This window comes from Peromyscus maniculatus, chromosome 1, assembly GCF_049852395.1.
Source record: "Peromyscus maniculatus bairdii isolate BWxNUB_F1_BW_parent chromosome 1, HU_Pman_BW_mat_3.1, whole genome shotgun sequence".
NCBI classification, from domain to species: Eukaryota; Metazoa; Chordata; class Mammalia; order Rodentia; family Cricetidae; genus Peromyscus; species Peromyscus maniculatus.
In genome coordinates this window covers 14116386-14144229 of record NC_134852.1, presented here as the reverse complement: position 1 = coordinate 14144229, position 27844 = coordinate 14116386, and the positions used below count along the sequence as shown (strand labels likewise).

Sequence of the window (27844 nt, the reverse complement as noted above, 5' to 3'; positions counted from 1 at the left end):
GATATGGCCAGTTTTGCTAGGCAGCTTGCTCTGGGAACCCCTTGTCTCTGATTTTGGAGCCTGGGAAGGTTACCATACCTAGCCCTCATCCTGGTCTTCACACATGCATGGCAAGAGCTTAACTGCTCAGCTGTCTTCCCCAGTCCCAGATGAAGAGTCTTAGCAGGATGGGGGAAGGGAAGAGAAACGGATTACAACAGCTATGCATGGGTTATAGGGTGCGGTGCTGGGATGAGCCAGGGCTTCCTGCATGCTAGGCAAGTGCTCTACCAACCGCGCTTCATCCCAGTCCTCTCAGGGGCAGGATATTTGCTCTATATTCCTGGCAACAAGGAGCTGTACAAACAGGCTTAAGTCTAGCCAATAGATACAGGACAATTTGCAGGTGAACATGCTCGTGCATGCCAACCAATGGCTGCTCTTGGCTTTGGAAAGTCAGCCAATGGGGAAGTGGCAGAACATGCTGGCTCACTGGCTGGGCCGCTGTGACAGTCTCACCACCCTTTGATGGGTGTGTGTGCTGCAACCAGCACCTTCATGATCTGAAAATGGAGGCCAATCCTCCTCCACCTCTGCTCAGAATGTGTGTGTGTGTGTGTGTGTGTGTGTGTGTGTGTGTGTGTGTGTGTGTGTGTGTGTGTGTGTGTAGGGCCCAGAGGACAACCTTGGGTATCATTCCTCAAGTGCTGTCCACCTTTCTGTATTTTTTGAGATAGTATTTCATTGTCCTGGAATTCACTAAGTAGGCTAGACTGGCCAGCCAGTGAGCTCCAGGGATCCTCTGTCTCCTCCCTGTGAGGGTTAGTGTTATCAGTTTGACAGAACCTAAAATCACCTGGGGTCCAGTGTCTGGGGGGACTATATTATGTTGAGGTAGTGTGCTCAGTTGTCAGCTTGACATAAGCTAGCTTACTTGGGAAGAAGAAAAAGTCAGCTGGGACAAGGCCTCCCTCAGATTGGCCTGTGGGACGTTTTTCTTGATGGGTGATTCATGTAGAAGGGCCCAACGTACTGTGGGCAACGCCACCCATAGGAACGAAGTCCTGGTTGTGTAAGGAAGCCAGCTGAGCAAGCCATGAGGAGCCAGCCAGTAAAAGCATTCCTGCATGGCCTCTGCTCCAGCTCCTGCCCTGACTTCCCTCAGTCACGGACTGTGACGTGGAAATGTCCAATAAACCCTTTCCTCCGCAAGTTGGCAACAGAAAGCTAACAACTTCACCAGATGGGAAGCCTCACCCCGATGTAGGCGGCGCCATCCATCCCCTGATGGTACAAATGGAAAAATGGGGTTAAGCAGCGTTACACATCCGTCCCTCTCTTCTGAGTGTGGTGTGATGTGACACACCTTCCCTGACATGGTGGACTGTCTCCTCTTGAGCCATTAGCCAAATACCAATCCTTCCTCCCCTTCAGGTGACTTTGTCAGAATCTTTCGTTTCTCCATCGCCCAGTGCCGGGATTCTGAGCACGTGCCAACACACCTGTGCATGGAAGGGCATGGTAAGCCCTGCGCCACCTGCGCCACCTGCGCCACCTGCGCCACCTGCGCCACCTCCCCCACCTCCCCCACCTCCCCCACCTCCCCCACCTCCCCCACCTCCCCCACCTCCCCCACCTCCCCCATCCCGTCTCCGCCCTTAAATCATACGCCCATTGATCAACACGACCACCTGATGCTTTTCCAAATGCTAAGTGTTTATTTTATTCCTGCTACATCATCCGAGGTTCCCAGACATGGAGGTCCTAGGACCCGGGGCAGAAGGGGACTCATGTTTTCAGTTTTTCCACCAGTTACGGTCGTCGTCATCATCAAAGGAATACCAGTCACCATCAATCACCATTTGGGGCTTGGTAAACTGCAATTCCTCCAGCTGCCTTCTCACCTGGGCATAGTACTGCTGCTTCCACAGGCTGGGAAGAAAGGGACCGTCACACTAGGACCCATCTTGGACTTGTTTCCCCCCTTCCTCAGATGTCCTGGAAGCCAAATCAAGGACTACAAACCTGTTTGAGAACTCTCAATTAGAGTGGTACATGCGTGTGTGCATGTGTGTGTGTGTTGTGTTGTATATGTGTTTTGTGTGTATGTGTGCACACAGACTCGAGTGTTCAGGTGATCATTCTCTCTCTTTTTTAAAGATTTATTGCCAGAAGAGGGCGCCAGATCTCATTACAGATGGTTGTGAGCCATCATGTGATTGCTGGGAATTGAACTCAGGACCTCTGGAAGAGCAGCCAGTGCTCTGAACCTCTGAGCCATCTCTCCAGCCCGCAGGCGATCATTGTCATTTGTCTTTCTACATCATTCTTCACTTTGAGACAAACTCCCTAAACCTAGACAGAGCTTGCTGATTGGCTAGACAGGCTGAAAGACCAGTGAACTCCTCCAGGGTCTTCTGGTCTGTCTCCCAGCGCTGGGACTGCAGGCATGTGTACCTCCACATCTGGCTTTCACATGGGTTCTAGGCAGGACTCTCAACCCTCGGGCTTGTGTGGGAGACAATTCACAGACAACTGCTAAGTCAAAGACCGCTGTGCCCTGGGCCTCACTGGTACAAGTGTCTTTTTTTTTTTTTTTTTTTCCAAGACAGGGTTTCTCTGTGTAGCCCTGGCTGTCCTGGAACTCACTCTGTAGACCAGGCTGGCCTCGAACTCACAGAGATCTGCCTGTCTCTGCCTCCTGAGTGCTGGGATTAAAGGTGTGCGCCAGTTGCGCATGGCTCCAGTTGGCCCTTTGGGCTTGTTTGTGCATGTGCCTTGTGACATATTTAGGTAAAGATTGCCAGCCTCACCCAGCCAGGTTCCCAGTCCACCACCCTCTCCCTGCCTACCGTCAATGGCACACTCCCTCCCTAGAGTCGCTCACTCCTTGGCCTTTTGCGTTTATATCCGCGTGATAAAACTTGTACTTTGGATAACGCGCCTGGCTAGTACGTGGGGAAGCCGCTCAGCAGTCATTTCACCATCAGCCTCATCTGGTCTGACTTACCCGATGACCCGCAGTTTAGAGGTGGAATGCAGGAATGCAGAGCACAGCTTCAGCATCCCCGACGTACTGAAGTCATTCTTTACCAGGTTGAGGCTGGTGAGGAGCTGGTTGGAAGACAGGGCCAGTGACAGTGCCTCACAGCATTCGGACGTCAACCCGCAGGCCTCCAACCTACCCAGAAGGAAGAGCCGTCGTCAGCGGTGGATCCCTCATCCAGCCCAATGTTTAAAAATGCGAGTGGGGCCTTATCCCCAGAGTTTGCTCCAGTGGAAGAGCTCGGACATTCCCAATTCTAAGTTCTGGATCTGAGAGCTGCTGGGTACACCCCAAACTGCCTTTGTGAAAAGAGACACTGAAATAGGGAACACAACAGGGGGACACGAGGAGCACAGAAATACTTGCTGATTAATAAATGATGTCATGCCTGGCGGTGGTGGCACACGCCTTTAACCCCAGCTCTTGGGAGGCAGAGGCAGGTGGATCTCTGAGTTTGAGGCCAGCCTGGGCTACCGAGTGAGTTCCGGAACAGCCAGGGACACACAGAGAAACCCTTCTCCCCTTGCCCCGCCCCCCCCCAAAGTCATATTGCACCAGCAACTCAAAGGATGGGGTGCTGTATGAGGGAGGCAGGATGTCCAGACATGCACACGATACCCAAGAAGCCACATGGATACTGCAGGAGGACCCTTAACAGATAGCCATGTCCAGACAGTCAGAACTTAGCCAGAGACTATGACCTTATGAGATGAAATGGAAAACTTTGAAGGTTTAGCGGTCTAGGAAAACGGATAAAACTGGAGATTAGCATGTTAAATGAATTAAGTCAGATGTGGAAAGAAATATGCATTGTTTTCTCTTGGTCTTGGAGCCCAGATTGTAAGTAGATAGATAAGGTCATACACGCCTCTAAAAGTAGATGTGAAGTTGTCTAGGGGAAGGAAGGGGGCTGATGGGATGGGGCCAAGAAGGTTCAGAGGGGTGTGTGTGTGTGTGTGTGTGTGTGTGTGTGTGTGTGTGTGTGTGTAAACTTGGTCAAAGTACATTATATATATTTGTATGAAAATGTCCCTGTGAAGCCCAATATTATGTAGGATGAATGTATGGCAATAAAAGTTTAGAGCTTTATCCCAAGAAGAGCAGCATGCCAGAGGACGTCATTGACAAGGGGCTGGAGAGGTGGCTCAGTGGCTGAAAGCATTTGCTGCTCCTGCAGAGGACTCAGGCTTGGGTATCGGCACCCACATCAGGCGGCTCACAGCTGCCTGTAACTCTGGCTCTGGGAGATCTGATGCCTTCCTTCTGGCCTTGCTGGTCACACACATGCTTGTGATGCAAATGAAGACACGCAGGCACACATACATATGCATACACGGCACGTTTTAAATAAAAAGATTAAACTACCATGGAGCTGGGCATGGTAGCACATGCCTGTAATCCTCACACTCAAAAGGCTGAGACAGGAAGATCATAAATAAGATCCAGGCCACTTGGGCTGCACAGAAAGATTCCACCTCAAAGGGAAGAAAATCAATTGATGATGGTATATCAGAGCACTCTGATATTTAAAAAGTTGCACTTGTTTTGTGTATGCATGCGTGCATGTGTATGCTTGCTGCGGTGCATGCGCGAAGGTCAAAGGACAATTTACTCCAGTTGCTTTTCTCTTATCGTTTGAATCCCAACATCGGAACTCGGGTTATTGGGCGCCTTTATGCTGAGCCATCTCACTGGCCCATATTCTAGTATTAAAAAAAAAGTTTATTTTTATGTCTGTGTATCTCGTGTGTCTGTGGGAGCGTGCATGTGTGCATGCGTGTGTTAGGATCTCAGAGAACCTCGCAGCATAGCCCAGACTGGCCTCAAACTCAAGGCGATCCTCCTACTTCATCCTATTGTGAGCTAGACTGACGGGTGTGAGCCATCATATCTGGGGAGGACTCTGGTCTAAGAGGCTCCCCAGGGGGTGGAGACACTAACGTCTTCAGGACCACCGGAGTAACTGGCTGCTTTGGGTTCATTCTTCTTGCTAGATTCCGTGTGCTGCACCACCAAGGTCTTCCTTGTCTCTGCTTCCCCCACCCAGTACCCAGCATCATGCCCATCACAGAAGGGAAGTTCAGTGAGTCTCTGACACCCAGACCCATGACGCCACAAGGGTCCTTAACATCACACCACCACCCTGGTGTCATGCTCATGTCCTCAAAGAAGTGACCCCCAAGAATTACCCAAGTCTCTTCAGGGAGCTGTCCTCATGCCTCAGCCCCTTGCACAGGGCCATGACTCCGACGTCACCCAGGGCGTTGTTACCGAGATCCAAGCTCGTCAATTGCTTGTTGGCTGTGATCACGCAGGCCAGATCTTCGCAGCAATCCTCCGTGAGCTGGCAGCCCACCAGTCTGCAGGAGACACGGGAAATCCACGTTCTTCAGCGGGGAAGGACTACGGCGGGAGTAATATTCAGAAACACTGTCTGTATTTTCTTCTAAGAGACTATCTTGGGGTCAGCGAGATGGCTAGTGGATGAAGGTATTTGCCACCACCAGTGATGATCCTAAGTTTGAGCCCCTGGGACCACGTGGCTGAAGGTAGAACTGAGTCCTGCAAGCTGTCTTCTGAGCTCCAAGTGGGCATTGTTGCCCATAAAGGCCCTCACTCCAAATAAGGAAATAAACACATGTAATTTAAAGAGAGGTGGTCTTTATTCTGTGTGTGGCGTTTGCATGTGTGCGTGGGTATGGGTGTATCCACACCTGTGCATGCCTGTGTAGAGTCCAGAGATCAACACCTCAGGTACACTCCTCTATCTCGCTATGCCTTAAACTTGTCATTTTAGAGAGACTTGCTGGCCAGTGAACCCCTAGGATCTGCATGGCCACCTCCTCCCTTAGTGTTGGGGTTACCAGCATGTGCAGGGGGCTTCTACATGAACGCTGCAAATCTCAGTGCAGGTCTTCATGTTTGCTCAGCAGGCGCTGTATCCATGAAGCCATCCCCCCATCCCCAAGAGATGGCCTTTCTGTCTACTCTCGTGAATGGCACAGAGTGGATGGCACATGAGTCTGGGAGACAGCAGTGGAGTAGGTATGGATGAATGGAGGCATCTTTGGAAAAATAACTGTATACTAGGCTGGGGTGTGGCTCAGCGGTAGAGCCCCTGCCTAGAATCCCCCAGTGAGGGGCTGGGGGTGTGGCTCAGTGGTAGAGCCCCTGCCTAGAATCCCCCAGTGAGGGGCTGGGGGTGTGGCTCAGTGGTAGAGCACCTGCCTAGAATCCCCCAGTGAGGGGCTGGGGGTGTGGCTCAGTGGTAGAGTGCACATACAAGGATCTTAGTTCCATGCCTGGAGCACTACAAACAGAAACAATAAGACCAAAACCCAAACCCAACCAACTGAACAAAAAACCCACCAAACCAAATAATCTCCGAAGAAATGAACAGACTCTAAGGGATCAAGTGTGACCCTGAATTCGCAATCCTACCTCAGGGCTCCTGTTCAGTCATTCCTTCCTTCCCTCAACTCTGCCGACTCAACACATCATTTTACCCAGCTCGTGTGATTCCCCGCAGCCTGAGCACTTAACCATCGAATTTAATTGCTCGTGTTTCCCCTTGTCCATCTCTCTCGCCTTCGAGAAACCTGGGTGGTAGAGATGACCCTCAAACACCACTGCCTACTCACTCCAGCTCTTGGAGGTGACATGTCGGCTCCCGGAGAGCCTCACACAGAAGCTTCACCCCGTCATCCTCCATGGGGTTCATCGTCAGGCTCAGGTGGGTCAGCTTTTTGTTGTTGATAAGCATCAGCGCCAGGAAACCGTAGGCGTCTCCTTTGAGGCCGCACTGGTTCAGTCTATGGGGACACAAATGGGAAGAGGACAGGATGGGCACTGCACACACATGGCACACACAGCCTTGGATAAGAGACACCTCTCTGCCTCAGTTTACTCTTCTGTAGAATGGGTTTCATATTTACGTTGGCCATTGCTGTCAGCCTTCAGGGGTGGGTAAAGAACTTGGTAGTTACTGGGGGAACTATTGGAAGCGAGGAGAACTCTGACCGGGCCAGCAGGATGGCCTGGCAGGTACAAGTGCTTGTCATCAAGGCCGAGAACTTCAACCTGAAATCATTCTCTGGGAACTGCATGGTGGAAGGAGATAACTTACTGCTACCTTCTCTGCCTTCTCATGCATGCTGTGGCAGGTGTGTGTGTGCGTGTGCGTGTGCGTGTGTGTGCGCGCACGCGCACATGCATGCAGGCACACAGATTCTCCAACCCTCCTGCATTATTATTTCTCCTGTATAATAGAATACACAGGAATATTTTATTATAAATATTTTCATAGAATCTAATTTTAAATTACACTGTGTGTGTGTGTGTGTATGTGTGTGTGTGTGTGCGTGTGTGTGTATGTGTACGTGTGTGTGTGTGCGTGTGTGTGTGTGTGTGTGTGTGTGTGTGTGTGTGTGATTGCACATACGCTAAAGTGTATGAATGGAGGTCGGAGGACAACTGGCAGAAGTGGGTTCTCTCCTCGCACCATACCAGTCCCAGGGATCAAACTCACACTGTTAGCCGTGGCAGCGAGCGCCTTCACCTGCTGAGGCTTCTAGTTTATGTTTTTGAGACAGGGTCTTCAGTAGGCCAGGCTGGCTGGGACTCATTTTGTAGATGAGGATGGCCTAGAACATTCCTGCCTCCACATCCTGAATATTGTAGCTGTAAGTAAGACACCACCCCACCAGGCTAAAGGTACCTTAACACACTTCCTGGTTGATGACAGAGGCATGCACATGTTTCCAAATTACATTATGTGTGTCAGCGAGAGCATGCTGCTGCTGCTGCTGCTGCTGCTGCTGCTGCTGTGTGTGTGTGTGTGCGTGTGCGTGTGCGCGTGTGCGTGTGTGTGTATGTATGTGTCTATGCTCTGTGTGCATGTGTGGAGGCCACCTAGTTGCTTTCTCATGAGTGATCCACTTACAGTTCTAAAGATTTTTAGTTTATATGTCTAAGTGTCTGGATGCAATACACGTATTTACCATGTGCATGTACAGTGCCCACAGCAGCCAAAAGAGGGTCCGAGATCCCCGGAACTGAAGTTATGGATGGCTCTGAGGCTCCATTTGGGGGCCGGGAGCTGAACCTGGGTTCCAAAATCAGCAAGTGCTCTTAACTGCTGAGCCATGATCTCTCAGTCCAACCCTACCTCGTTTTTGGGGACAAGGCCTCTAATTTGCTGATTCAGTGGGGCTGGCTGGGCCTGTGTCTCCTGCGTCACAGCACTGGGGTTATAATGGTGAACCAATCATCTGTTTTAGTTATGATGTGAGTTCAGGGGATCTGAACGGAGGTCCTCGTGTGTCTGTGGCAGGCCCTTCACCACTGGGCATCTGCCCAGCTTCCCTGGTAATCTCAGTTCTCACACACAGACTCTCAGCTCTGTACAGACAGGCACCACACCTCTCCACTCTGCATTGCCAGTAACTAAGATGGCTCCGTGGGTCAAGTGTTGGCCCTGCAAGCACAGGGACCCGAGTTTGGATCCCCCGATCCATGTAAATGTGGGGGTGGGCGCTTGGTGACCCTCCTGCAATCTCAGGGCGTGGGAGGCAGAGATGGAGATGCCCTGCGCCAGCTGGCCAGCTAGTCTAGCTGAATTAGCAAGCTGGGTTCAAGTGAGAGAGCCTGCCTTCATATAGAAGATGGAGCAACTTTTGGCCTTTACGTGCATGTGCACGCACACGTATAGACATCTGTATAGACACACACCCCTGTATGTACACACACAGCTGTATACACACACACAGACCCCTGTATACACACACACACAGACCCCTGTATACACACACACACCTACCCCTGTATACACACACACACCTGTATACACACACACACACACCTGTATACACACACACACCTGTATATACACACACACCCCTCTATACACACACACACCTGTATGTACACAAACAAATTAAAAAATAAAGGTTACGATATTTGAGCACTGATGATATGTCTCAGTGGGTAAGGGCATGAAGCCTCAGGATTGAGTTTGATCCTGGGACCCACATGGAAGGGGAGAACCAACTCCTGCAGCTGGCCCTGTGACCTGCCTGTGTGTGCTGGGGCATCCATCCCCACCGCGACATACACATAATAAAAGCCTGGAGTCATCTTAAAAACATTTACGCACGTGCAGTAACAAAGTGGTCTTTATACCAAGGAGGGTCCTAGAACCAGAGCCCCAAACAAGCTGAGCGCGGTGGGTTAAATTCAAAATGTCCTCCCTAAGGCTTGTGTTTGAACACTCCTTCCCAGTCGGGGGCGCTCTTTAGGGAGGTCGTGGAACCATTAGGAGGTGGAGCCTTGCTGGAGGCGGCATGTCAGTGCTGAACCTCATCTCACTTCCTGTTCTTGCTGCTTCCTGTGTGTGTATAAACATGTACCCAGCCGCTTTCTGATCCCGCCATTGTGGTTTTTTTTATGACTGTTGCCAAGCCTCCCCCACCATGCTGGACTCTATCCCTCTGGAGCCACAAGCTAAAATAAACTCCTTTAAATTGCCTTTGGTCAGGGTGTCATAGCAGCAACAGGAAAGTTAACAAGTACACCGCAGGATGCCGTTCCTACCACACACCACGGCTCCAGTCGGCGCCCCCGTGAGAACCAACCCAGACTCACATCAGCCTCTGCAGAGCGCAGTCCGGATGTCGGATGAACTGACACAGCTGCCTCACTTCTTCAGCCCTCAGGCTGTTGTTCGACAGGCACAGGTGAGTCAAGGTCCGGTTGCTGAGAAGGGCTGAGGCCAGAGCCTGGCAGCTGGCAGATGTGAGGTCACAGCCGTCCAGTCTGCAAGGAGAGGAACCCATGAGGTCCATTCTGATGTTTCCCTCCCCCCACGCTCACACACCAACCTTTACCACAGCACCACTCACGATGCTTAAACTATGGAACCAACCAGAGTGTCCAGCAATCAAGGAATCGATATGGAAAACGTACATGCAGTAAATGGAGAATTTTTCAGCCATAAGGAAGAATGAATGGAGTTGCATCATTTGTAGGAAAACAGAGGCAACCAGAGACAAGTATATTAAGTGAATTGAGCCAATTTCATTTGTGGTTCCTAGATCTAAATTAAAATTCTTTTAAATTATTTAAAAATGGTTATGTGGCTGGGCGGTGGTGCACGCCTTTAATCCCAGCACCTGGGAGGCAGAGGCAGGCGGATCTCTGAGTTCCAGGCTAGCCTGGTCTACAGAGTGAGTTCCAGGATGACCAAGGCGATACAGAGAAACCTTGTCTTGAAAAACCAAAAAAAGAAAAAAATGTTCATGTGTATGTGTGCATGTCTGTATCTATGTGCATGTTGTGTGGGTGCCCAGGAAGACCAGAAGAGGGCATTAGGTTCTCTGGAGCTGGAGTTAGAGGGGATTGTGAGATGCCCAATGTGGGTACTGGTAACTAAACCCATGTTCTCTGGAAGAGCAACAGGTCTTTAACTGCTGAGCCATCTCTCCAGCCTCACACTTTTTTGTTTGAGACAGGGTTTCTCTGTGTAGCCTTGGCTATCCTGGAACTCACTCTGTAGCCCAGGCTGGCCTCAAACTCAGAGATCCACCTGCCTCTGCCTCCTGAGTGCTGGGATTAAAAGTGTGTACTGCCACCATCCGGCCAGCCTCACACTTATTTAAAAACTCATTTCATTTATTATGTGCATGTATGGGGGGCACAGTGTGTTAGTCAGAGGGCAACTGAGTCAGTTTACTCTTTTCCCACATGGCTCCGAGGACCTGGGCTAAGATCACCAAGGCTTGGTGGCAATCTCCCCAGCCAGCCCAGAATTTTATATAGATACATACAATTGTGTGTGCATGAATGTCATGAAAATGAGAAATGACAGGAGAATAAAGAGGAACAGTGCATTGGGATATGGGTGAGAAAGAGCATATGGGTGTATGAGTATAAATATGCTGAACATAAAACACACACACGTACAGGGTCTGGAGGGATGGCTCCATGGCTGAGAGAGCTTGCTGCTTTTCCAGAGGACCCTAGCTCAGGCCCCGGAATCTATACTGGGTGGCTCCCCACCACCTATAACTCTAGTTCCTGGGGATCTGACATGCTCTGTCCTCCGTAGGTGCTGCCCAAATGTGCAGATACCTATGAAGTCAAGTCAGTCTTCGTGTGTACAAAGAGCTTTTAAATATTTAAAAACTTCCCTGTCCTCCTGCCTTTTCTTACCAGGTTTTGTCTTTATGTGTGAGAGCACGTGTGTACCCTGGCTCGCACGTGGAAGTCAGGAGGACAACTTAGTGGTTGTCCATTCTCTCTTTCTGCTGTGTGGGCCCTGGGGGTTGAATTCACGTTGTCGGGCATCTTTTGCCAGCTGAGCCAACTTTGGTCTTTGTTATTCTCCTTCTCACTGAACATTATAAATCTAGGGGGTGGGGAGGACCTCTGTGTGACAATAGACTGACTGTGTAATCTACGTGAATACATATTTTGACACAATGTGTAATCTATTCGATTACCTCATACTCATCCATAAAAAGGAAAAGCTGCCGCCAGACTGGAAAACAAAAGCTTTGTAGTCCCCTTCTCACCAGGCTGTGGCCAGCTAACTGCACCAACATTTCTGGAGTTCTTAGGGTGCATGTATCAGATATTCAGTATCACTAATTGGGGAGGGGGATGGGGGGTCTCTGCTGGTGAAGAAATAGACACCAGTTGTATTGGAACAATGTCCAGCAACTATGTTGACATCTGTTGGGATTTTGTTTTTTTGTTTTTGGTTTTTTTGCTTCTAGCCTTCAAGATTTTTATTATGTGTATGTGTATGTAGGTGCAGTGCCTGCTGAGGCCAGAAGAGGGCATCAGAGGCCCTGGAGTCACAGGTGGTTGTGAGCAATTTAATATGGGCGCTGGGAACCAAATCCAAGTCCTCTACATAAGAGCAGCCAAATACTCTTAACTTCGAAGCCATCTTTCCAGCCTTGCCTCTGGCCTTTAAAGGGTGATGTACTATTTGGTGTTCAGTATTTACAGTGACTTCAAAGGAACAAACTTAGGGCCATGACAGGTGCCGGCCACAGCTCTGAGCAGTGGATTTCATTTCCGGTTTTGCCAACTGCTAACAGTTCTCTCATGAATGAGTGACTTAGCCTAAGACTGCCTCCTCGTTTGCTTGCCAATGAGACTGAAGACAATGGCCATTCCATAGACACGTTTGTCTATGGAAGTAAAAGGCACCAATAAGATCCAGTAAATCTCATTACGATTTAAATAACGGCTTCGACAATTACTACCCTCATCCGTCACTCTCCGCTCTAATCACAGGACAGTTTGACCAGTTAACGACTGGCCTTCCTTTGGAGCATTGGTCGTAAGGTGCACGGAACTGCCCTGCCCCATGTTCCCATGTTGAAGTATGTTTACAAAACAACACTCTTAGACTGGTCCCTCTGTTGGCCCCTTTGTCTCTACAGGAGGTCTGAGCTACCTGATTGGCATTTTTGAGGACATTCTGTTAGGGCCCTCCTTCATTTTGGCATGCGTAGTATGCACATGCATGTATATGTATGTATCTGTGGATGCACACTTGTGTGCAGCTGCAAATGTCTGTGCAGGCACGCTTGTGGAGGTCTGAGATGGCTGACATGGGGCATCTTCCTTGATCCCTCTCCATTTTATATATTGAGGCAGGGTCTCTCACTGAACCGGAAGCTTACCAGTTTGGCTAGTCTGGCAAGCCCTCTTACTCTGAGATCCTGTCTCTGCCTCCTTAGTGCCGTGTAACCCACCGAGCCCACCTGGCTTTACATGGGTTCTGGGGAGCTGAACTCTGGTCCTCATATTTTCTCTACCTGCTCTTTACCTAGATACACCTCCCTAGCACATCTTCCTATTTTCTTGGTGTGTGTGTGTGTGTGTGTGTGTGTGTGTGTGTGTGTGTGTGTGAGTGTGTGTGTGTGTGTACACAAGAGCTCATTCTGTAGCTCAGGCCCACCTGCACTTGTTATGACCCTTCTGTCTTAGCCTCCCGGGTACTAGGATTACATTCATATACAACTGTACCCTGTGCCAACCACATCCATGTTCCGTTTTGGGCTTGGCCAGGCAAGAAGGAAGTCATTAGTTACCAAATGAGTGGATTACCTCTAACTGTGGAGTCAAGTGTGAACTAACCCACTTGACTCACATAGGCGTCACGTTCCAAAGGGGCTCTGTCAGTACAGAGGTCTTGGGTACAGAGCTCTTGGGCTGACTCCCACTGGGCTCCCTTTGCACAGGAAGGGCTATGATTGAATGAACGGGGTTTCTCTTATGCCCCAACACCAGGGCTTTGCCATGAGGCCTCATTCTGGAGTTACCCGCCCATCTCCTGCACATTTCTGATACATCACAGTCACAGAGTGAGAAGAAGCAAGACTCACATCAGCTTCTGCAGCGAACACTGGGAGCTACTCAAGGCCTCACAGAGCGACCTCATGCTTTTATCTACCACCTTATTTCTTGCCAGGCTGAGAGATTTGAGGCTGGTGGTTGAGAGAAGCAGCTTGGAGATCTCCAGGTAACAGGCGGAGGTTAACTCGCAGGAATCCAATCTGCAGAGACAGACAGCCCGAGACATTTTTTTTTTTTTCCTCGTCCCTCTTGGGTAACCCAGGGTAACACACTCTTGACTCAGCCCCCTAGGAACTGGAGGTGTGTGCACACAAATAGTTTTCCCTTTCCTCATAAGTAACCTGCCAACACTCTTAACCAGCACACCAGATCCAACAGGCTATCTGTATTTGCTAAATGAAAGCACAGGTCTGGTGAGAATGATGATCGGGGCTGAAGGATCTTGCCACCAAGACCGAGATCCGAGTTTGATCCCAGGACCCACACAGTAGAAGGGGAGAACCCATTCTCACTATACGTTGTTCTCTGGCCACGCACACGCCGTGGCACGAGCATGGACGTGCACGCACTTAACAAAATCGAATGCAAAAAAAAAAGTGCCAGCTCCTCAGCACGACTTGATGGATGGCTTGCGTCAGCCCTCATTTAGAAAGCTCGCCACAGTTACATAACCATTCGAAGCAACTTCCTGAGGTCACATGGGACCCCTTCCTTTTGAGACAAGGTCTCAGGTAGCCCAGGTTGGCTTCAAAACCACTAAGAAGCCGAGGCTGATCTTGAGCTTCCAATTAGGATTCGTGCTCCAAGTTTCTGCTTTTCCCGCCTCTACCTCTTCAGCGCTGGGCTTTGAGGTTCAGGCACTATGCTTGGTTGGTTTTGTGCAGGGATGGGGACCGAAAGCATCACTTCGTGCATGCTGCATAAGCATTTCACCAACTGAGCTACATCCGCAGACGTCACCCCCCCCCCCCCGTACCCCCCCCAACACTGCTTTTTCTGAAGACAGGGTCTTGCTAGGCACACCAGGTTGGCCTCTCAAACTTGCCATCCCCGATTCAGCAACCACAGTGCTGGGTTCCAGGTACACACTGCCCTCCCCAGCACGCAATGTTTGTTCTCATTTTTTTTTTTTACATTTATTTACTTAATGTGTGTATGTGAATACGTGCCCCAGTGTGCCCGTGGAGGCCAGGGACAACTCTCCGGAGTCATTTCTCTCTCTCCAACAAGTGGGGTCTGGGGATCGAACTCAGGCCACCAGGCTTTAGTGGCAAACTCCTTTATCCCCCGGGCCATCTCACTGGCCCTGTTTTGTGATGTTTACGACACACTGAAATTGTGTCATTGTGGTACAGCACTCATACCTTAACATCTATTTGACATGTTCAGTTTGCTGGCATGCAGCCCATTCTTTTGGCTCTCCCACCCCCAATGATATAGTGTTGCCAAATTAGTATGGCCACCTCCCCCAGGACTTCCTTCCCCCTCTCTCCAATCCTCCTAATAGTGTTTTTTTTTGGGGGGTGTGTGTGCAACTTTTTGGAAGTGACTCCAGACTCTTAAGTAAGAGCCCCGCGCTGATAACCACAGCTGCTGCTCACCGCAAGGTCTCCAGGGAGCATTTCCAGTGTTTCAACGCTTCGCAGGCTAACTTGATGTCATCGTCCTTCAGGAGTGTGTTCCCCAGGTTGAGGTATTTTAACTTCCGGTTGCTAATGAGGGTCACCCAGAGGTACTTAAGGCCGAGTGTTACCTCTGCACCCTTAAACCTGCAGAAAAAGGAGGGAGGGAGAGAGGGATGGAGAGGGAGGTGAGGAATACACCCTAATTCTCTTTCTCTCATGTGGTGAGATGTTTGTACACTGAGTGGTTTAATAAAGAGTTGAATGGTCCATAGCTAGGCAGGAGGTATAGGTGGGACTTCCGGGCAGAGAGAAAGGAAGGAGGAGATGAATCTAGGCACCCTTCAGACACCAATAGACTTGGAGGGAGCCAGACACACAAAATGAAAGAAAGGTAAAAAAAGCCATGAGGCAAAATGTAGATTAATAAAAATGGGCTAATTTAAGTTATAAGAGCTAGTGGGACAAGACTAAGCTAAGGCCAAGCATTCGTAATTAACAAGCCTCGTGCTGTTAGTTGGGAGCTGGCTGGCGGGACCAAACAAGACGCGGTACACTCTTAAGCCTCTACACTAGCTCTCAAAGTGGTAACTATGTACACACTACCCTTTGTTTCTGAGTTAGGTCTCACAGTGCCTTGTGCTGGGGGCCTTTGACTCCTGGTCTTCCTCCCTCACCTCTCCAATGCCGCCATTACAGCCCTGTGCCGTCTGTCGCTCCTGACAATTTTTTTTTCCTTTAGAGACAGGGTCTAATTTATCCCAAGCTGGTCTCCAGCTCACTTTGTAGCAGGGTGTGAGTTACATGATGAAACAACCCCTTTGCTCCCCACGGTTGCTCTGGGTCATTGTCTTAGTTGGGGTTTCTGTTGCTGTGATAAAATACCACGACCAGGAGCAATTTGGGGAGGAAAGGGTTTATTTCATCTTACGGCTTGTAGCTCATCACCTGGGGAAGTCAGGGCAGGAAGGCATTTGCTCATTAGCCAACAAGAACTGGACCTGCCTCGTGCCCATGTCATGTGGCTTCCCCCTGGGTTGGGAGGGCAAGTTGAGGGGTGGACTTCTTGTCTCAAGTAGAGCTGATGTATATTCTCCTACCCCAAGATACATGGCATCTGTGGCAGGCTCTGATTTTTAATATTGTCAGAGCATGGGGCTGCCCCTAAAAGACAGCATTTATTACAGAAGGCTAGACCCCGCAGCCTGAGGTGAACAGGCCATGCCTCCCACAGCCTGAGGTGAACAGGCCACGCCTCCCACAGACTGAGAACAGGCCATGCCAACCACAGCCCAAGGACAGGTCAGCTTCCTACAGCTCTCACTGGGACAAGAGTTATGAAGCTGTCTCTGTTGTGACTTAGCCCTCAACTGAAGGTACCTGGGTCCTCCATGCTCCTTGTTACATATGTCATGTACAACTAAATCACATGATGTGAAACTTCTCACTACTCCTAAATGTTGTACAAAGTCAGACCTTTCCTTTGTTCTGGGGGTTTGACATAGACTTCTCAGGGGGATTTGCTGAGTTAAGTGGTGCCTTTGGATTGGGCATTCTCTCACTCACACTTTTTTTTTTTGAGGCAAGGTTTCCCTCTGTAGCCCTGGCTGTCCTGGAACTCACTCTGTAGACCAGGCTGGCCTCAAACTCACAGAGGTCCGTCCACCTGCCTCTGCCTCTCGAGGGCCGGGATTAATAGTCACACTCTTTTAAAAAAGATCTTAATGTGCATGTGTGTGTTCCTATGTGAGTGTGTGTGCAGGAGCCCGTGGAGGCGGCAAGAGGGGGTTGGACCCCCTGGATCTGGGGTTACAGAGGTTGTGAGCCACTGTGTGGGTGCTGGGAACAGAGAACGAGTCCTCTGCAAGAAGAGCCAGTGCTCTTCCTCACCGAGTGTCTTCTCCAGCCCCTCCACCTTGTTCTCAACGGCTGCTCTGCAGTCTCTAAAGGGAAACCCCTCCATGATGAAGGCTCCGTTATGCTTAGATCTCTCTGTACTGTATCATTTCTATAAATTCTGCTTTCCCACGTCGGGGCCCATTTCCTCCAGCAAACTGAATCTTCTCATCGGTGTCTTTCCCAGACTCACTGCTCTTACTCTTGATATATTTAACCATCAGTTGTTCATAGATTTGTACAATATTCACTATTTTAAAGGCATTAAAGAGTGATTCTATGACCAGCCCCCGAAGTCCTCCTTCTCATAGTCTTTCTTTACTAACCAACCCCTATGCATCCTTCAAAACCCATAGCAATTAAGCCTGCCTCAAACCTATGCACCTCATTGTTTTGTTTTGTTTTAAGTGAGGTCTTTTAGTCAGCTCCCATCCTGTACTTCGGGGAACTTGGTTCATACATCTTTTAATATAAGCACTTATCCTCTCAGGACACGTCTCAGGGTTTATAGATGGACCTTGTCTTGGCAAGGAGAAGCCCTGGGAAGGATTGCTTGTATCAGACCGGGTGGCACTTACGTCAGAGTCTGTACATTACAGGTCCGAGTCCTCAGTTTGAGGCATAGTGTCTTCATGGCCCATTCATTCAGGACACTGTTGCCCAGGTCCAGCTGCCTCAGGTTCTTGTGGGTGCCGAGGACACAGCAGAACTTCTCCCACCACTCCAGGATGAGGGGCCTGTTCTGTGTCCTGTGTCGGTGAGGGGGAGGAAAAAGGCAGGGGATTGAACAGGTGGATTTGAACACAAGTGACTGCCACAGTGAGGCCATAGGAGGGAGACTAGACTGTCAGGCGGCCCAGGACAGCCGAGAAAATAAAGTCAGCTCAATGGATGCTGCTTCCTGCTCTAGGGGACCAGCCCCACGTTCAACCTCTCTCCATACTCCAACATCCCCTGGGGAGTATGCTCGAGTGATCAGGAGCCTTCAGCCTGCCCAGACACACGTTGACTTAAAGTCTAGCACCCCCTAGTGGCAAAATGGTGCAGCTGTATTGTTATGCTGTTAAAAAATTAATTTCTATGTGTATGGGTGTCTTCGGGCATGCGTGCGTGAGTGCGCGTGTGTGTCTATGTGTGGGTATGTACATATGTGTGCCTGTGCCCACGGAGGCCAGAAGAGGGCATCAAATCTTCCTGGAGCTGGAGTTATAGACAATGTAATGTTAGGAACCAAATCCAGGTTCTCTGGAAGAGCAGCAAGCGCTCTTCACCTGCTGAGCCACCTCTCCAGCCAGGATGGATGGATGGATATCTCTCTCTCTCTCTCTCTCTCTCTCTCTCTCTCTCTCTCTCTCTCTCTCTCTCTCTCTCTCTCTCTCAGCTCTGAAGATCATGTGATCTTTCCTTCTCCATCTTTGATTAGAGAGCTCCACGTCCAGTGAGCCAAGGCAATTAACAGAACAATAAAGGAACAGCCAGGTATATGACATGGAATTATTGATAATCCTTACTAGGTTACAGGACCCTTGGCCTGGGGGTTCTAGCTCTTTCTTTCCCTCCTTCTGCTGCAAGTGATCTTGGGGGATGCCAGAATATATGTGGAAGTAAATGGTTAACTGAGGACATGACTCCACAATACAGCTTTCCATGAGGCCGTTATCTATAAGAGGTGAGACTCTCCTTGATGCAGTCATTTTGGGGGTCACCCATGTTTCTGTAAGCAACCCTATAAACTTGCCATTTCACCAAACTGACTTTGATAGAATGATTACTCTAGTATTTTTACTGGTTTCCTAATTGGGGTGAGTAGAGTTTTTTTTTTTTTTTAAAGATTTACTTATTATGTATACAAGTGTCTTGTCTGCATGTCTGCCTGCAGGCCAGATGAGGGCACCAGATCTCATTACAGATGGTTGTGAGCCACCATGTAGGTGCTGGGCATTGAACTAAGGACCTCTGCAAGAACAGCCAGTGCTCTGAACCTCTGAGTCATCTCTCCAACTCTAAGTAGAGATTTCTTTGCATTTCTCAGGGAGATTTAACAAACTGCTATGGAAAAACAACACACAAGGACCTCCAGAATTAAGACGGAAGTACGTGATACAGCAGTCCCACCGTTGAGTATTGTTAGAACATGGGCCTGCCCCTTGAAGACATTCTTAGGAAGTCCAGATGTTAAGGTCCCAAGAGACCAGATGTGCCTTCCTGTGCATACATCTCTGGGGGGAAGCTAAGGAGCAGCCTGAGCTGTGACTTGCCAGCTCTCAACTTATGGCACCTGGCTCCTTCATGCTTTGTGCCATGTGTCCGTGGTATACGTGCAGTAAGCTGAATGTAGAAATACACGCAAAGAGGGTCAGTCGCTGATGTGGTGTTCGTGACCACTGTGTTAATACACGCAAAGAGGGTCAGTCGCTGATGTGGTGTTCCTGACCACTGTACTGTCCACTTTCCTCTCGTGTCACAGGTGTTTGTGGGTGACAACAGGACAAAAGGATGATCAAAACTGAACGGCAAACGGTGAATGGTTGCATGCCTGTGTGCGGGGCTCAGAGAAAGGTCAAATCCAAGCTGCTGAGATGGCCGAGTGGGTAAAGGCACTTGCCACACGTGCCTGGAGACTTGAGTTCAAACCCCGAGACCCTCATAGTGGAAGGAAGGAGAGGATCCATTACTGCTCATTGTCTTCCTCTGATCTCCACACGTGTGTCATGGTGTGCATACATGCACACACGCAAACACACACACACACACACACACACACACACACACACACACACACTAAAGGCAACTAAAGTTAAAAAAAATCCTCAGAAGTGGAGAGTAGTGGAGTCACCAGAGACTGGGGGAAGGGAAGGGAAGCTGGTCAAAGGTCACAGAATCTCAATCAAGAGGAACCAACTTAGAGATCATGAGCACATCATGATTTAATATATGATGATATTAATGCATTACAGATCTAAAACCTGCTAAAATGGTCCTAGAAAATCTTTACTATCCAATCTTCCTGCCTCTGTAACTACCTTACAGAGATGAAGGTACTTTATTTAAAAATACTCAATGTTTATTTTTATTTATGTGTATTGTACATCATGTGCCTGTGTGTGACTATGTGCGCATAAATGCACGTCCCTGCGGAGGCCACTGGAGCCTCTGGACCTGGAGCTGTAGGTTGTAAGCAGCTGTGAACCACCTCACCTGGGTGCTGGGAACTGAACCCTGGTCCTCTGGAAGTGCAGCAATAACCCCTGAGCCCTCTCTCCAGCCTAGATACTTTTCATCCATCAATCTATCAGACTTTGGAAACAACGGACGCCAAGAAACTGCCAATCTCCCAGGAATCTCACACTGGGAGAAGGGAAAGGCTGGAGCCTGCCACCACCCAGAGGGGTACTTGCCTCCCAGAAAGAAATTCCACACAGAGCAGCCCGCCTTGCTGGAGAGACTGGAACAAGACTATGAGTCAATGGTGGGCAGGGATCACACCTTGATCAGAACTAGTTAGATGTACATGTCCTTGGACCTCTACCTCTCTATTTTAACCTCACTTCAGGATCCAGAAGATGGACTATGGGGAGGGGGATCAATAGAGACTTATTGACCTTTGATTATTTTGTCCCTTTTTTCCAATGTGGCCACACTGAACAAAAATCCTTTTCTCGATATGTTATTAACTGGGCTGTTCTGATTGGCTTAGTAGTAGAAACTAGCTTGATACCTGTCTCCTGAGAGACGGGCTTGCAGTGTGTTCCATGCCCCACCCAGTCTATGCCATGCTGGGGAGTGAACCCCAGGCTTCATTCATGCCAGGCAAGCAGTCTTCCAAGATCTATCTCCAGACCGATCTCTATCCCCAGCATGGGACTCAAGGGTTTTAAAAGGGCTTATCTAGTAGCGAATGACAAACCAGACTTGGATCAGGTCCTGTTAATAAGTGAATTGTTCTTTAAGAGCCGTCTGGTACCCTGAATATTACTGAACGTCATATCTAAGCCCAACAACACAAAATTTACAAATTGGATTAGGATGAAAATCACCCGGTACTCACCCCGGGGGAACGAAAGGGCACAGATCAGTATTCTTATTCACTGAGAAGATGTCTCTGATATCCAGCCGCAGTGTCTTCAGGTTCTGACAGTGCTGGAGACAGTAGGAAGATACCATTAAGTCCATCTTCTGGTTAACCAGAAGATACACTTCTTGGAAGCTATTCAGCGCCCCGCAAACAAATTCTTCATCCCGAGATTCGAAGAGATAGTGGAAGGCATCCAGGACATCCATCGGACTGGTGGCACTGACCCGCTGACCTAGCTCCAGGACCCAATCTTGGAGTGTCTGCCTCACAGTGGGGAGCACGGAACATCCCAGCAGCACCTCTAGGGTTGCCATTGTGTCTTTGTTCATGAGGCCGAATAAGAAGCGCTTCATCCCAAGGAGGTGAGTGTTGAAGTCGGTCCGCCTGAGGCTCCTCGGGTTTTTAGTGATGGAAGAGGGCTGCTCCCATTTCTCCAGCCCTTCTAAAACAAAATACAAGGCAGCACAGAAATCCTGCAGGCTGAGGTGGAAGAAGACATAGTACCACTCGGCGCCGTGGTCAACCCGGAGGAGGATGTTCATGTGAAAGAGGGCGGAGATCTCAGACTCCCTCAGGCCGTGGGTATGCAGGTCAGTCCAATAGAACACCGACCTCATGCTCCACACGCCCTCGGCTGCCATCCTGCATAAGCCTATCAGGGTAACGCGCTCTTCCGGATTGAGGCAGCTCCGGGAAGGGTCTCTCGGCGTGAGCTGGTAAAACACCAAGGTGGCATACAAACTGGTGAAGGTCTGGCAGACTGGGGGGGGTTTCTCTCCCAGCTTCTCCTGGAGTTGCAGAGCTTCACAGACCAGCGAACATATGGGGGGGACTTGACACTGATCAAACAGCTGGTGATTATCTATCACGGAATGGACGACTTGATGGCTTTTGTGGTTGTCAGAGATGTTCTGGAGGACCAGCTCAGCCCTCCTGGTTGCAGACAGTCCTTCCACGAATATGTAGAGAGGGGACACCACCATTGACTTGAGCTTTTCCAAGCCCGTGTCTCTGGTGGTGATCACGAGAAAGGACTCGGGTAGGAGAGCCTTCGTCAGGAGGCTGTACAGCAGGATGTATGTGGGCTGTTCATCCTCCAAGCCTTCAGGGAGCCTCATGTCATCAAGGAGAAGGGCAGAACCCAGATCGTCAAAACCATCCATGACAAACAAGAGCCTCTCCGGTTTGGACACGATCTCTGTCATCGGAGCCCGGGAGTCTGGCCACTCCCTGGAAATCAACTGTGCCAAGCTGCTCTTCTCTCTCCATTTTATTTCTCTAACAGAGAAGAAGAAGGCATAGGACACATCTTGGTAGAGTTTACCCTGCGCCCAGCCCAGAATGATACTTCTGGCCAAAGCCGACTTTCCAACTCCTTGTCTTCCGTGTAGGATAACAGTGTGAGGCGAGAAGGTTTTCTGTTGTGACTTAAGGGCCTCCAACAACACTCGCATCTCTGGGTTGTCACCGTGTACAACCACATGTGTGTTGAATTTAGTTATCACATGGGTCTTATAGCCTTGTATGTCACCTAGATGGTTTGAAGTCAGATGAGAGGCAGCTGAAGGAAAAATTTGAACAAAATCTTATTTTTAGTTGAGACCGACATGCATATCTGCAAGATGAGTCTAATTAACAATGGCTTAAAACATCTCAAAATAGAGGGGAGGAATCTGAATGGACTTTTGGTAATGATGGACATTTAAGGTGATGAATATGCTAATTGCCTTTAATTGTTCACTATTATACATATAATGGATCAAATATGCCTCTCTTCCCCCTCTCTCTTGCTATAAGTCAGATGGCTGTGTACAGTGTTCTCGATACTTCATTACCTGTTTTGAGAAAAGACCGTCATATTTGCTATGTAGCCAACACTGACTTTGAACTTCTGATCCTCCTGTCTCTATGACCCAACTGATGGGATTACAGGTGTGCACCATCAGGCCCCAGTTTTATGTGGTGCTAGGGACTGAAGCCCATGGCTTTCTACATCCTAGGCAAACACTCTGCCAACTTAATTACATCCACAGCCCAGCTTCTTCTGAGCAATGTATTTCTAATGAGATCCAAGTAGGCTGGGCCATCTTTGGCCAGTGAGCTCTAGAGATTTGCCTTTCTCCCCATCCCACCTTGCCACTGCTGTGATTACAAGAACATTGCTTTCACAACCATCTTTCTTTTCCAAGACAGGTTCTCTCTTGTGTACTCACAGCTGTCCTGGACTCAATCTATAGATCAGGCTGGCCTCCAACTCAGATCTGCCTGACTCTGCCTCCTGAGTGCTGAGATTAAAGGCATGCACCACCACCACCTGGCTTATACCCAACTTTTTTATGTGGGTTCTTGGGACCTGAACTCGGGTCCTTGGACATGCAAGGCAAGCACTTCATCTTGAGATATTAATCTCTGTTTGCTGAACAGGACCGATTCAATATCCTCATCTTAAACATTAGCTATGCTAATGAATTTAGGTTTTCCTGCACACCCAGAAATTCCAGGGAGCCAGTCTGCAGTTGGATCCAAGACCTCCTGGCTGTTTTCTCATCTACAGATTTAATTATTACAATCATCCTCCAGAGTGCTCTTTGATGCCTTCATAGAAGTCTATGCTTATGTGTCTAACTTGCCGCCCAGAGGTGACTCAGATTTCATGAGCATCAGACACTCCTTTCAGCAGCAGAGTGCTTATGGAACTGATCTGAGTTCATAATCTCCAGTGCCAGACACCGGTGCATACATATATACACACACAGACATCTCCCAAACTAATTTAATCTATTACCTCCAAACAAAAGTGGCAGTCCCATTCCTCAAAGACATAACTAGGCAAAAGCTTGCATTTGCAAGCTTACTTTTGAGCAGAGGTTGATTTGATCTCATTCTGCAAGTCAGTGTAACATTGACTATCAATCCTCCATGACTGTTTGCTCATGGGTAAAATGGAGACACAGATTCCTTTACTAAGGCTGCTGAGCAGATACTGTGGCATTTATAGCATATACATCACAGTGCTTGGCTCATAGTGACCTTTTCATACAGTTCCTCATGCTGTGGTAAGACCAACCATACAACTATTTTCATTGCTATTTCATAACCATAATTCTGCTACTGTTATGAATCCTAATGTAAATATCTGGTATGCAGGCTATCTGACATGTGCCCTCTGTGAAAGGGTCACTTGACCCCCAAATGGGTCATGACCCACAGGCTGAGAACCACTGGTCTAGTGTCCTGACTTCAGGCATTGCCTCCCATCAGGCTGTTGTAGCAAAGCAGGACGCAGCTCATGCACTCTTTTCTGAGCTGTCAGACCCCCACTTCTACCAGTCTTACAATGTAAATATCTCACACAAGTCCCATCACTGTTTTCAATCACTGCCTCAGCAGACACCACATGTTTGCAGCTGGAATCTTAACCACTGACGAGAGCAAAAGAAAAATCCCACCGATAGGAGATTTGAGGAGTGCTCTTTGCTCATGAAATATTTTTTTTTTGGCTTAGGGTTTTCTGTGTGAGTGTTTGGCCTGCATATATGTATGTGTACCATGCCCATGTCTGGTGTCTGCAGAGGTCAGGGGAGGCCTCAGATTGCTGGTTACTATAGTTACAGATGGTTACAAGCTACCATGAGTGCTGGGAATTGAACCCTGGACCTCTACAAGAGCAGCCAGTGCTCTTTAGCCACTGAACCATCTCTCTGGCTCCACAAAAAATTTATTCACTTATTCAATGTTTTTGAGACAGGGCCCCCCTATGTAGTCTTGACTGGCCTGGGACTTACAGAGACCCACCTTTCTCTGCCTCCAAAGTGCTGGGATTGAAGACATGCCAAGCCTCACAATGGAATATTTTAAATCAACACAAGAAATGAGTAAAAACTGTGACTCATATGTACAATGGACTTCTACTCATTCAGTAAAATGGATGGAACAGGCAATCGCTATGTTAGGTGAAATGTGCCAGACCCAGAAAGACAAATACCACATATTTTCTCGTGTGTGTGTGTGTGTGTGTGTGTGTGTGTGTGTGTGTGTGTGTGTGTGATGAATCTGGAAGGAGACCTTGAGAAGGTAAGAAGAGATCTTCAGTGTTGGAGGAGAGAAGCAAAATGGGACATGAGAATGTGGACACCAGGTGAAGAGGACCAGCAACAGGGTGTGGAGCACGGACTAAAACAAAGTCCATGAACAACGACACAGTGGGTCTGGGATGTGGCTCAGCTGGCAGAGTGCTTGCCTAGCATGCATGAAGCCCTGGGTTCAATCCCCAGCACCTCATAAACTGGATGTTGCTTTATACACACACGTGTAATTCCATCAGTCCACAGGCTGAGGCAGGAGAATCAGGAGTTCAAGATCATCCTCAACTACATATAGAGTTTGAGGCCAGCTGAGTCCTGGGAGGCCCTGCCCCTCCCTGAGGGCCTAGAGGCAGTTAATGGCGGCTGGGGCAATGGGATTGTCTTCAGTGGTGTATCCAGTGGTGAGGTACAATGGACTTTTACTGTAGATAACCTCTCACCAGGTTTCTGTAGATAACCTCTCACCCCAGCTCCTGTAAGCCACCCGGATGAAACACATCAGGTGGCCAACAGTCAAAGCAGAAGCGGGGCTAGGTGTATGAAAATATGGTCAAACCCACCATGTGCAGTATATGATAATAAAACCACTGAAGAAAATAAATACATTGAAATCCATCACTGTGCATGCTCATTTAAATCCTACAGAAATCTCTAATTTTGATCAGGGGAGGTGGTCACTCTCAGCTGAGTTAGAACAAGTCAAACAAGCTTGTGCCTCTGTCCCAGTCTGCTGGAATTCGGGGTTATTTTGAACTTTTCATAAATCACCACCCAACATAAATTGCCTTGAGCCACATGGATTTGTCTGTGATGCTCACCCCGAGAACTCACAAGGAGGGGACAGGTGGACACACCTGTTACACCAGGACCCCACCTCCCATCTGAATGTCATGTACAGCTCTCACCCAGCCTCCTGATAGGTTGGCCATAAGTAAACATTTTCTTCACCTTGTTGACGTGCCTCTCCTGATGCATCATCTTCTTCCTCAGTCTGCAAGGCTTCTGTAAAAGGGAGAGAACAAAACCAGTCAAAAATGATTATGTTTGTTGTTCAAACCAGAGATACCCTCTGTGACAACTCCCCTCACCCTGGCTCGGGGCACACAGAGGAAAAGGGGGCAGAGAACTGTAAGACCCTGAGGTGTGGAGGATTGTGAAATGTTCTAATACCTCTACTGCACACATGAAGTCACGTGGTCGTGGTCACCTGCACAAGATGAGACAGTGAAAATCCCATCACAGATGGGAGAGGGCTCTGGACGCTCTACCACCTGCTGAGTAGTATCAGCATTTGGAGTCACTTTTGTCTGGAGGTGTCCTCTGGTGGTTGTCGATGCTATTTGTACATGTGTGTGGACAGGTCATGTGCACAATCGAGTGCATGTACATGGACCAGAGGTTGACTTTTGGTGTCTTTTCAATCACTCTCAATCATCGTAGTTTTAAAGATGCATTTATTTTTATTTGATGGCTATTTGGCCTTTATGTATGTCTGTCTACCTTGTGTGTGCTATGATGCTGAGGCTAGCCCAGCCCAGAGCCCTTGGAACTGGAGTTACAGATGGTTGTGAGCATGTGTGTGTGTCCTGAAAACTGAATCTGGGTCTTCAGGAAGAGGGACCAGTGCTCTTAACTGCTAAGCCATCTCTCTGGTACCTAATCTTATCTCAGCAATATGTCTAGACTGGCTGGCCAGCAAGGATCATGGATCCCGTGTCTGCATCCTCATGCCAGGATTACAGGCACATACCCCTCCATCTGCCTTTAATTCATGTTCTGGGAATTGAACTCAGGTCCTTGGGCAGCCAACATTTCTGACTGAGCAATGTAAGAGTCAAGACTCAACCTTTTTTAATATCTCTAGTTATATACCCAATCAGAGACTTATGCAATATAATGCAACACAAATGAAGAGCCCAGTAGACCTCTGAAACTGTCAAAGTGATTTTTAAAGTGTATGATAGAATCAACGAGATCAAAAATGGCCCCAAATTTTGCAGATTAATGTAGAGTGTCATCTACCCTGAAAGAAAGAACACTTAAAAGTCAATGGGGGCAGAGGTCTAAGGATAGGCACATAGGACAGGCAACTAGAACTGAGAAACTCCAAATTACCCTCTCACACCTTAATCTGGACAATTTAGTAGAAATGTGTGTGCACATGTGTGTGGTATGTGTTAATTGCAGGTTATGTGTGTACATGCAGATGTGGGTGCCAGAGGTTAACCTTAGCTTTTCATTCCTTATAAAACACACCCAATTTAAAAAGAAGTTTTAAAATTTTTAATTACATGTCTGTGTGGGTGTGTGTGAGCACCTGTGCCTGCCTAGGACAGAGGTGTTGGATCTCTTGGAGCTGGAGTTACTGGTGGTTATGAGACACCTGATGTGGGTGCTGTAAACAAAACTCCAATCCTGTGCGTGCACGCATGTACGTGCGCGCGCGTGCGCGCGCGCACACACACACACACACACACAAATCTCCCAAGCTAATTTTATCTATTGCTCCCAAACAAAAGTGACAGTCCCATTCCATTAAGATATAACTAGGCAAAAGCTTGCATTTGCAGCTTACTTTTGAGCAGAGGTTGATCTCATTCTACAAGTCAGTGTAACGTTCACTATTAATCCTCCACGACTGTTTGCTCAGGGGTAAAATGGAGACAATGATTCCCTTACTAAGGCTGCTGAGCAGATACTGTGGCATTTATAGCATGTACATCACAGTGCTTGGCTCATAGTGACCTTTTAATACAGTTAGTTCCTCATG

The 27844-nt window shown here is 48.6% G+C and overlaps 1 protein-coding gene and 1 non-coding gene across 2 annotated transcripts; one reads left to right on the top strand and one right to left on the bottom strand.

The window, feature by feature from the left end:
• Positions 1-1686: 1686 nt before the first annotated feature.
• On the bottom strand, positions 1687-22523 carry Nlrp5 (NLR family pyrin domain containing 5). Its single transcript, XM_076570265.1, has 9 exons — positions 20963-22523; positions 17493-17663; positions 14998-15165; positions 13426-13596; positions 9668-9838; positions 6667-6837; positions 5215-5385; positions 2990-3160; positions 1687-1911 (listed from the first exon to the last, which is right to left on the bottom strand). Exons 1-9 carry the CDS (start codon positions 22441-22443, stop codon positions 1776-1778), a joined length of 2811 nt encoding a protein of 936 aa, XP_076426380.1. The 5' UTR covers positions 22444-22523; the 3' UTR covers positions 1687-1775.
• Positions 22524-25198: 2675 nt separating this feature from the next.
• Trnaa-agc (transfer RNA alanine (anticodon AGC)) lies at positions 25199-25271 on the top strand. Its single transcript has one exon. It is a non-coding gene; the product is annotated as a tRNA-Ala (tRNA).
• The last annotated feature ends 2573 nt before the right edge of the window (positions 25272-27844 follow it).

Bases quoted from the DNA above. Each gene is read 5' to 3' on its own strand.
- Nlrp5 (XM_076570265.1), bottom strand. From the start codon at position 22,443: ATGCGAGTGTTGTTGGAGGCCCTTAAGTCACAACAGAAAACCTTCTCG. The intron at 5,386-6,666 runs GTGAGTAGGCAG...TGTCTCCTGCAG, and splicing joins TGTCACCTCCAAGAGCTGGA to ACTGGTGGGCTGCCAGCTCA. The intron at 3,161-5,214 runs GTAATTCTTGGG...CCTTCTGGGTAG, and splicing joins AGCTCCCTGAAGAGACTTGG to GTTGGAGGCCTGCGGGTTGA.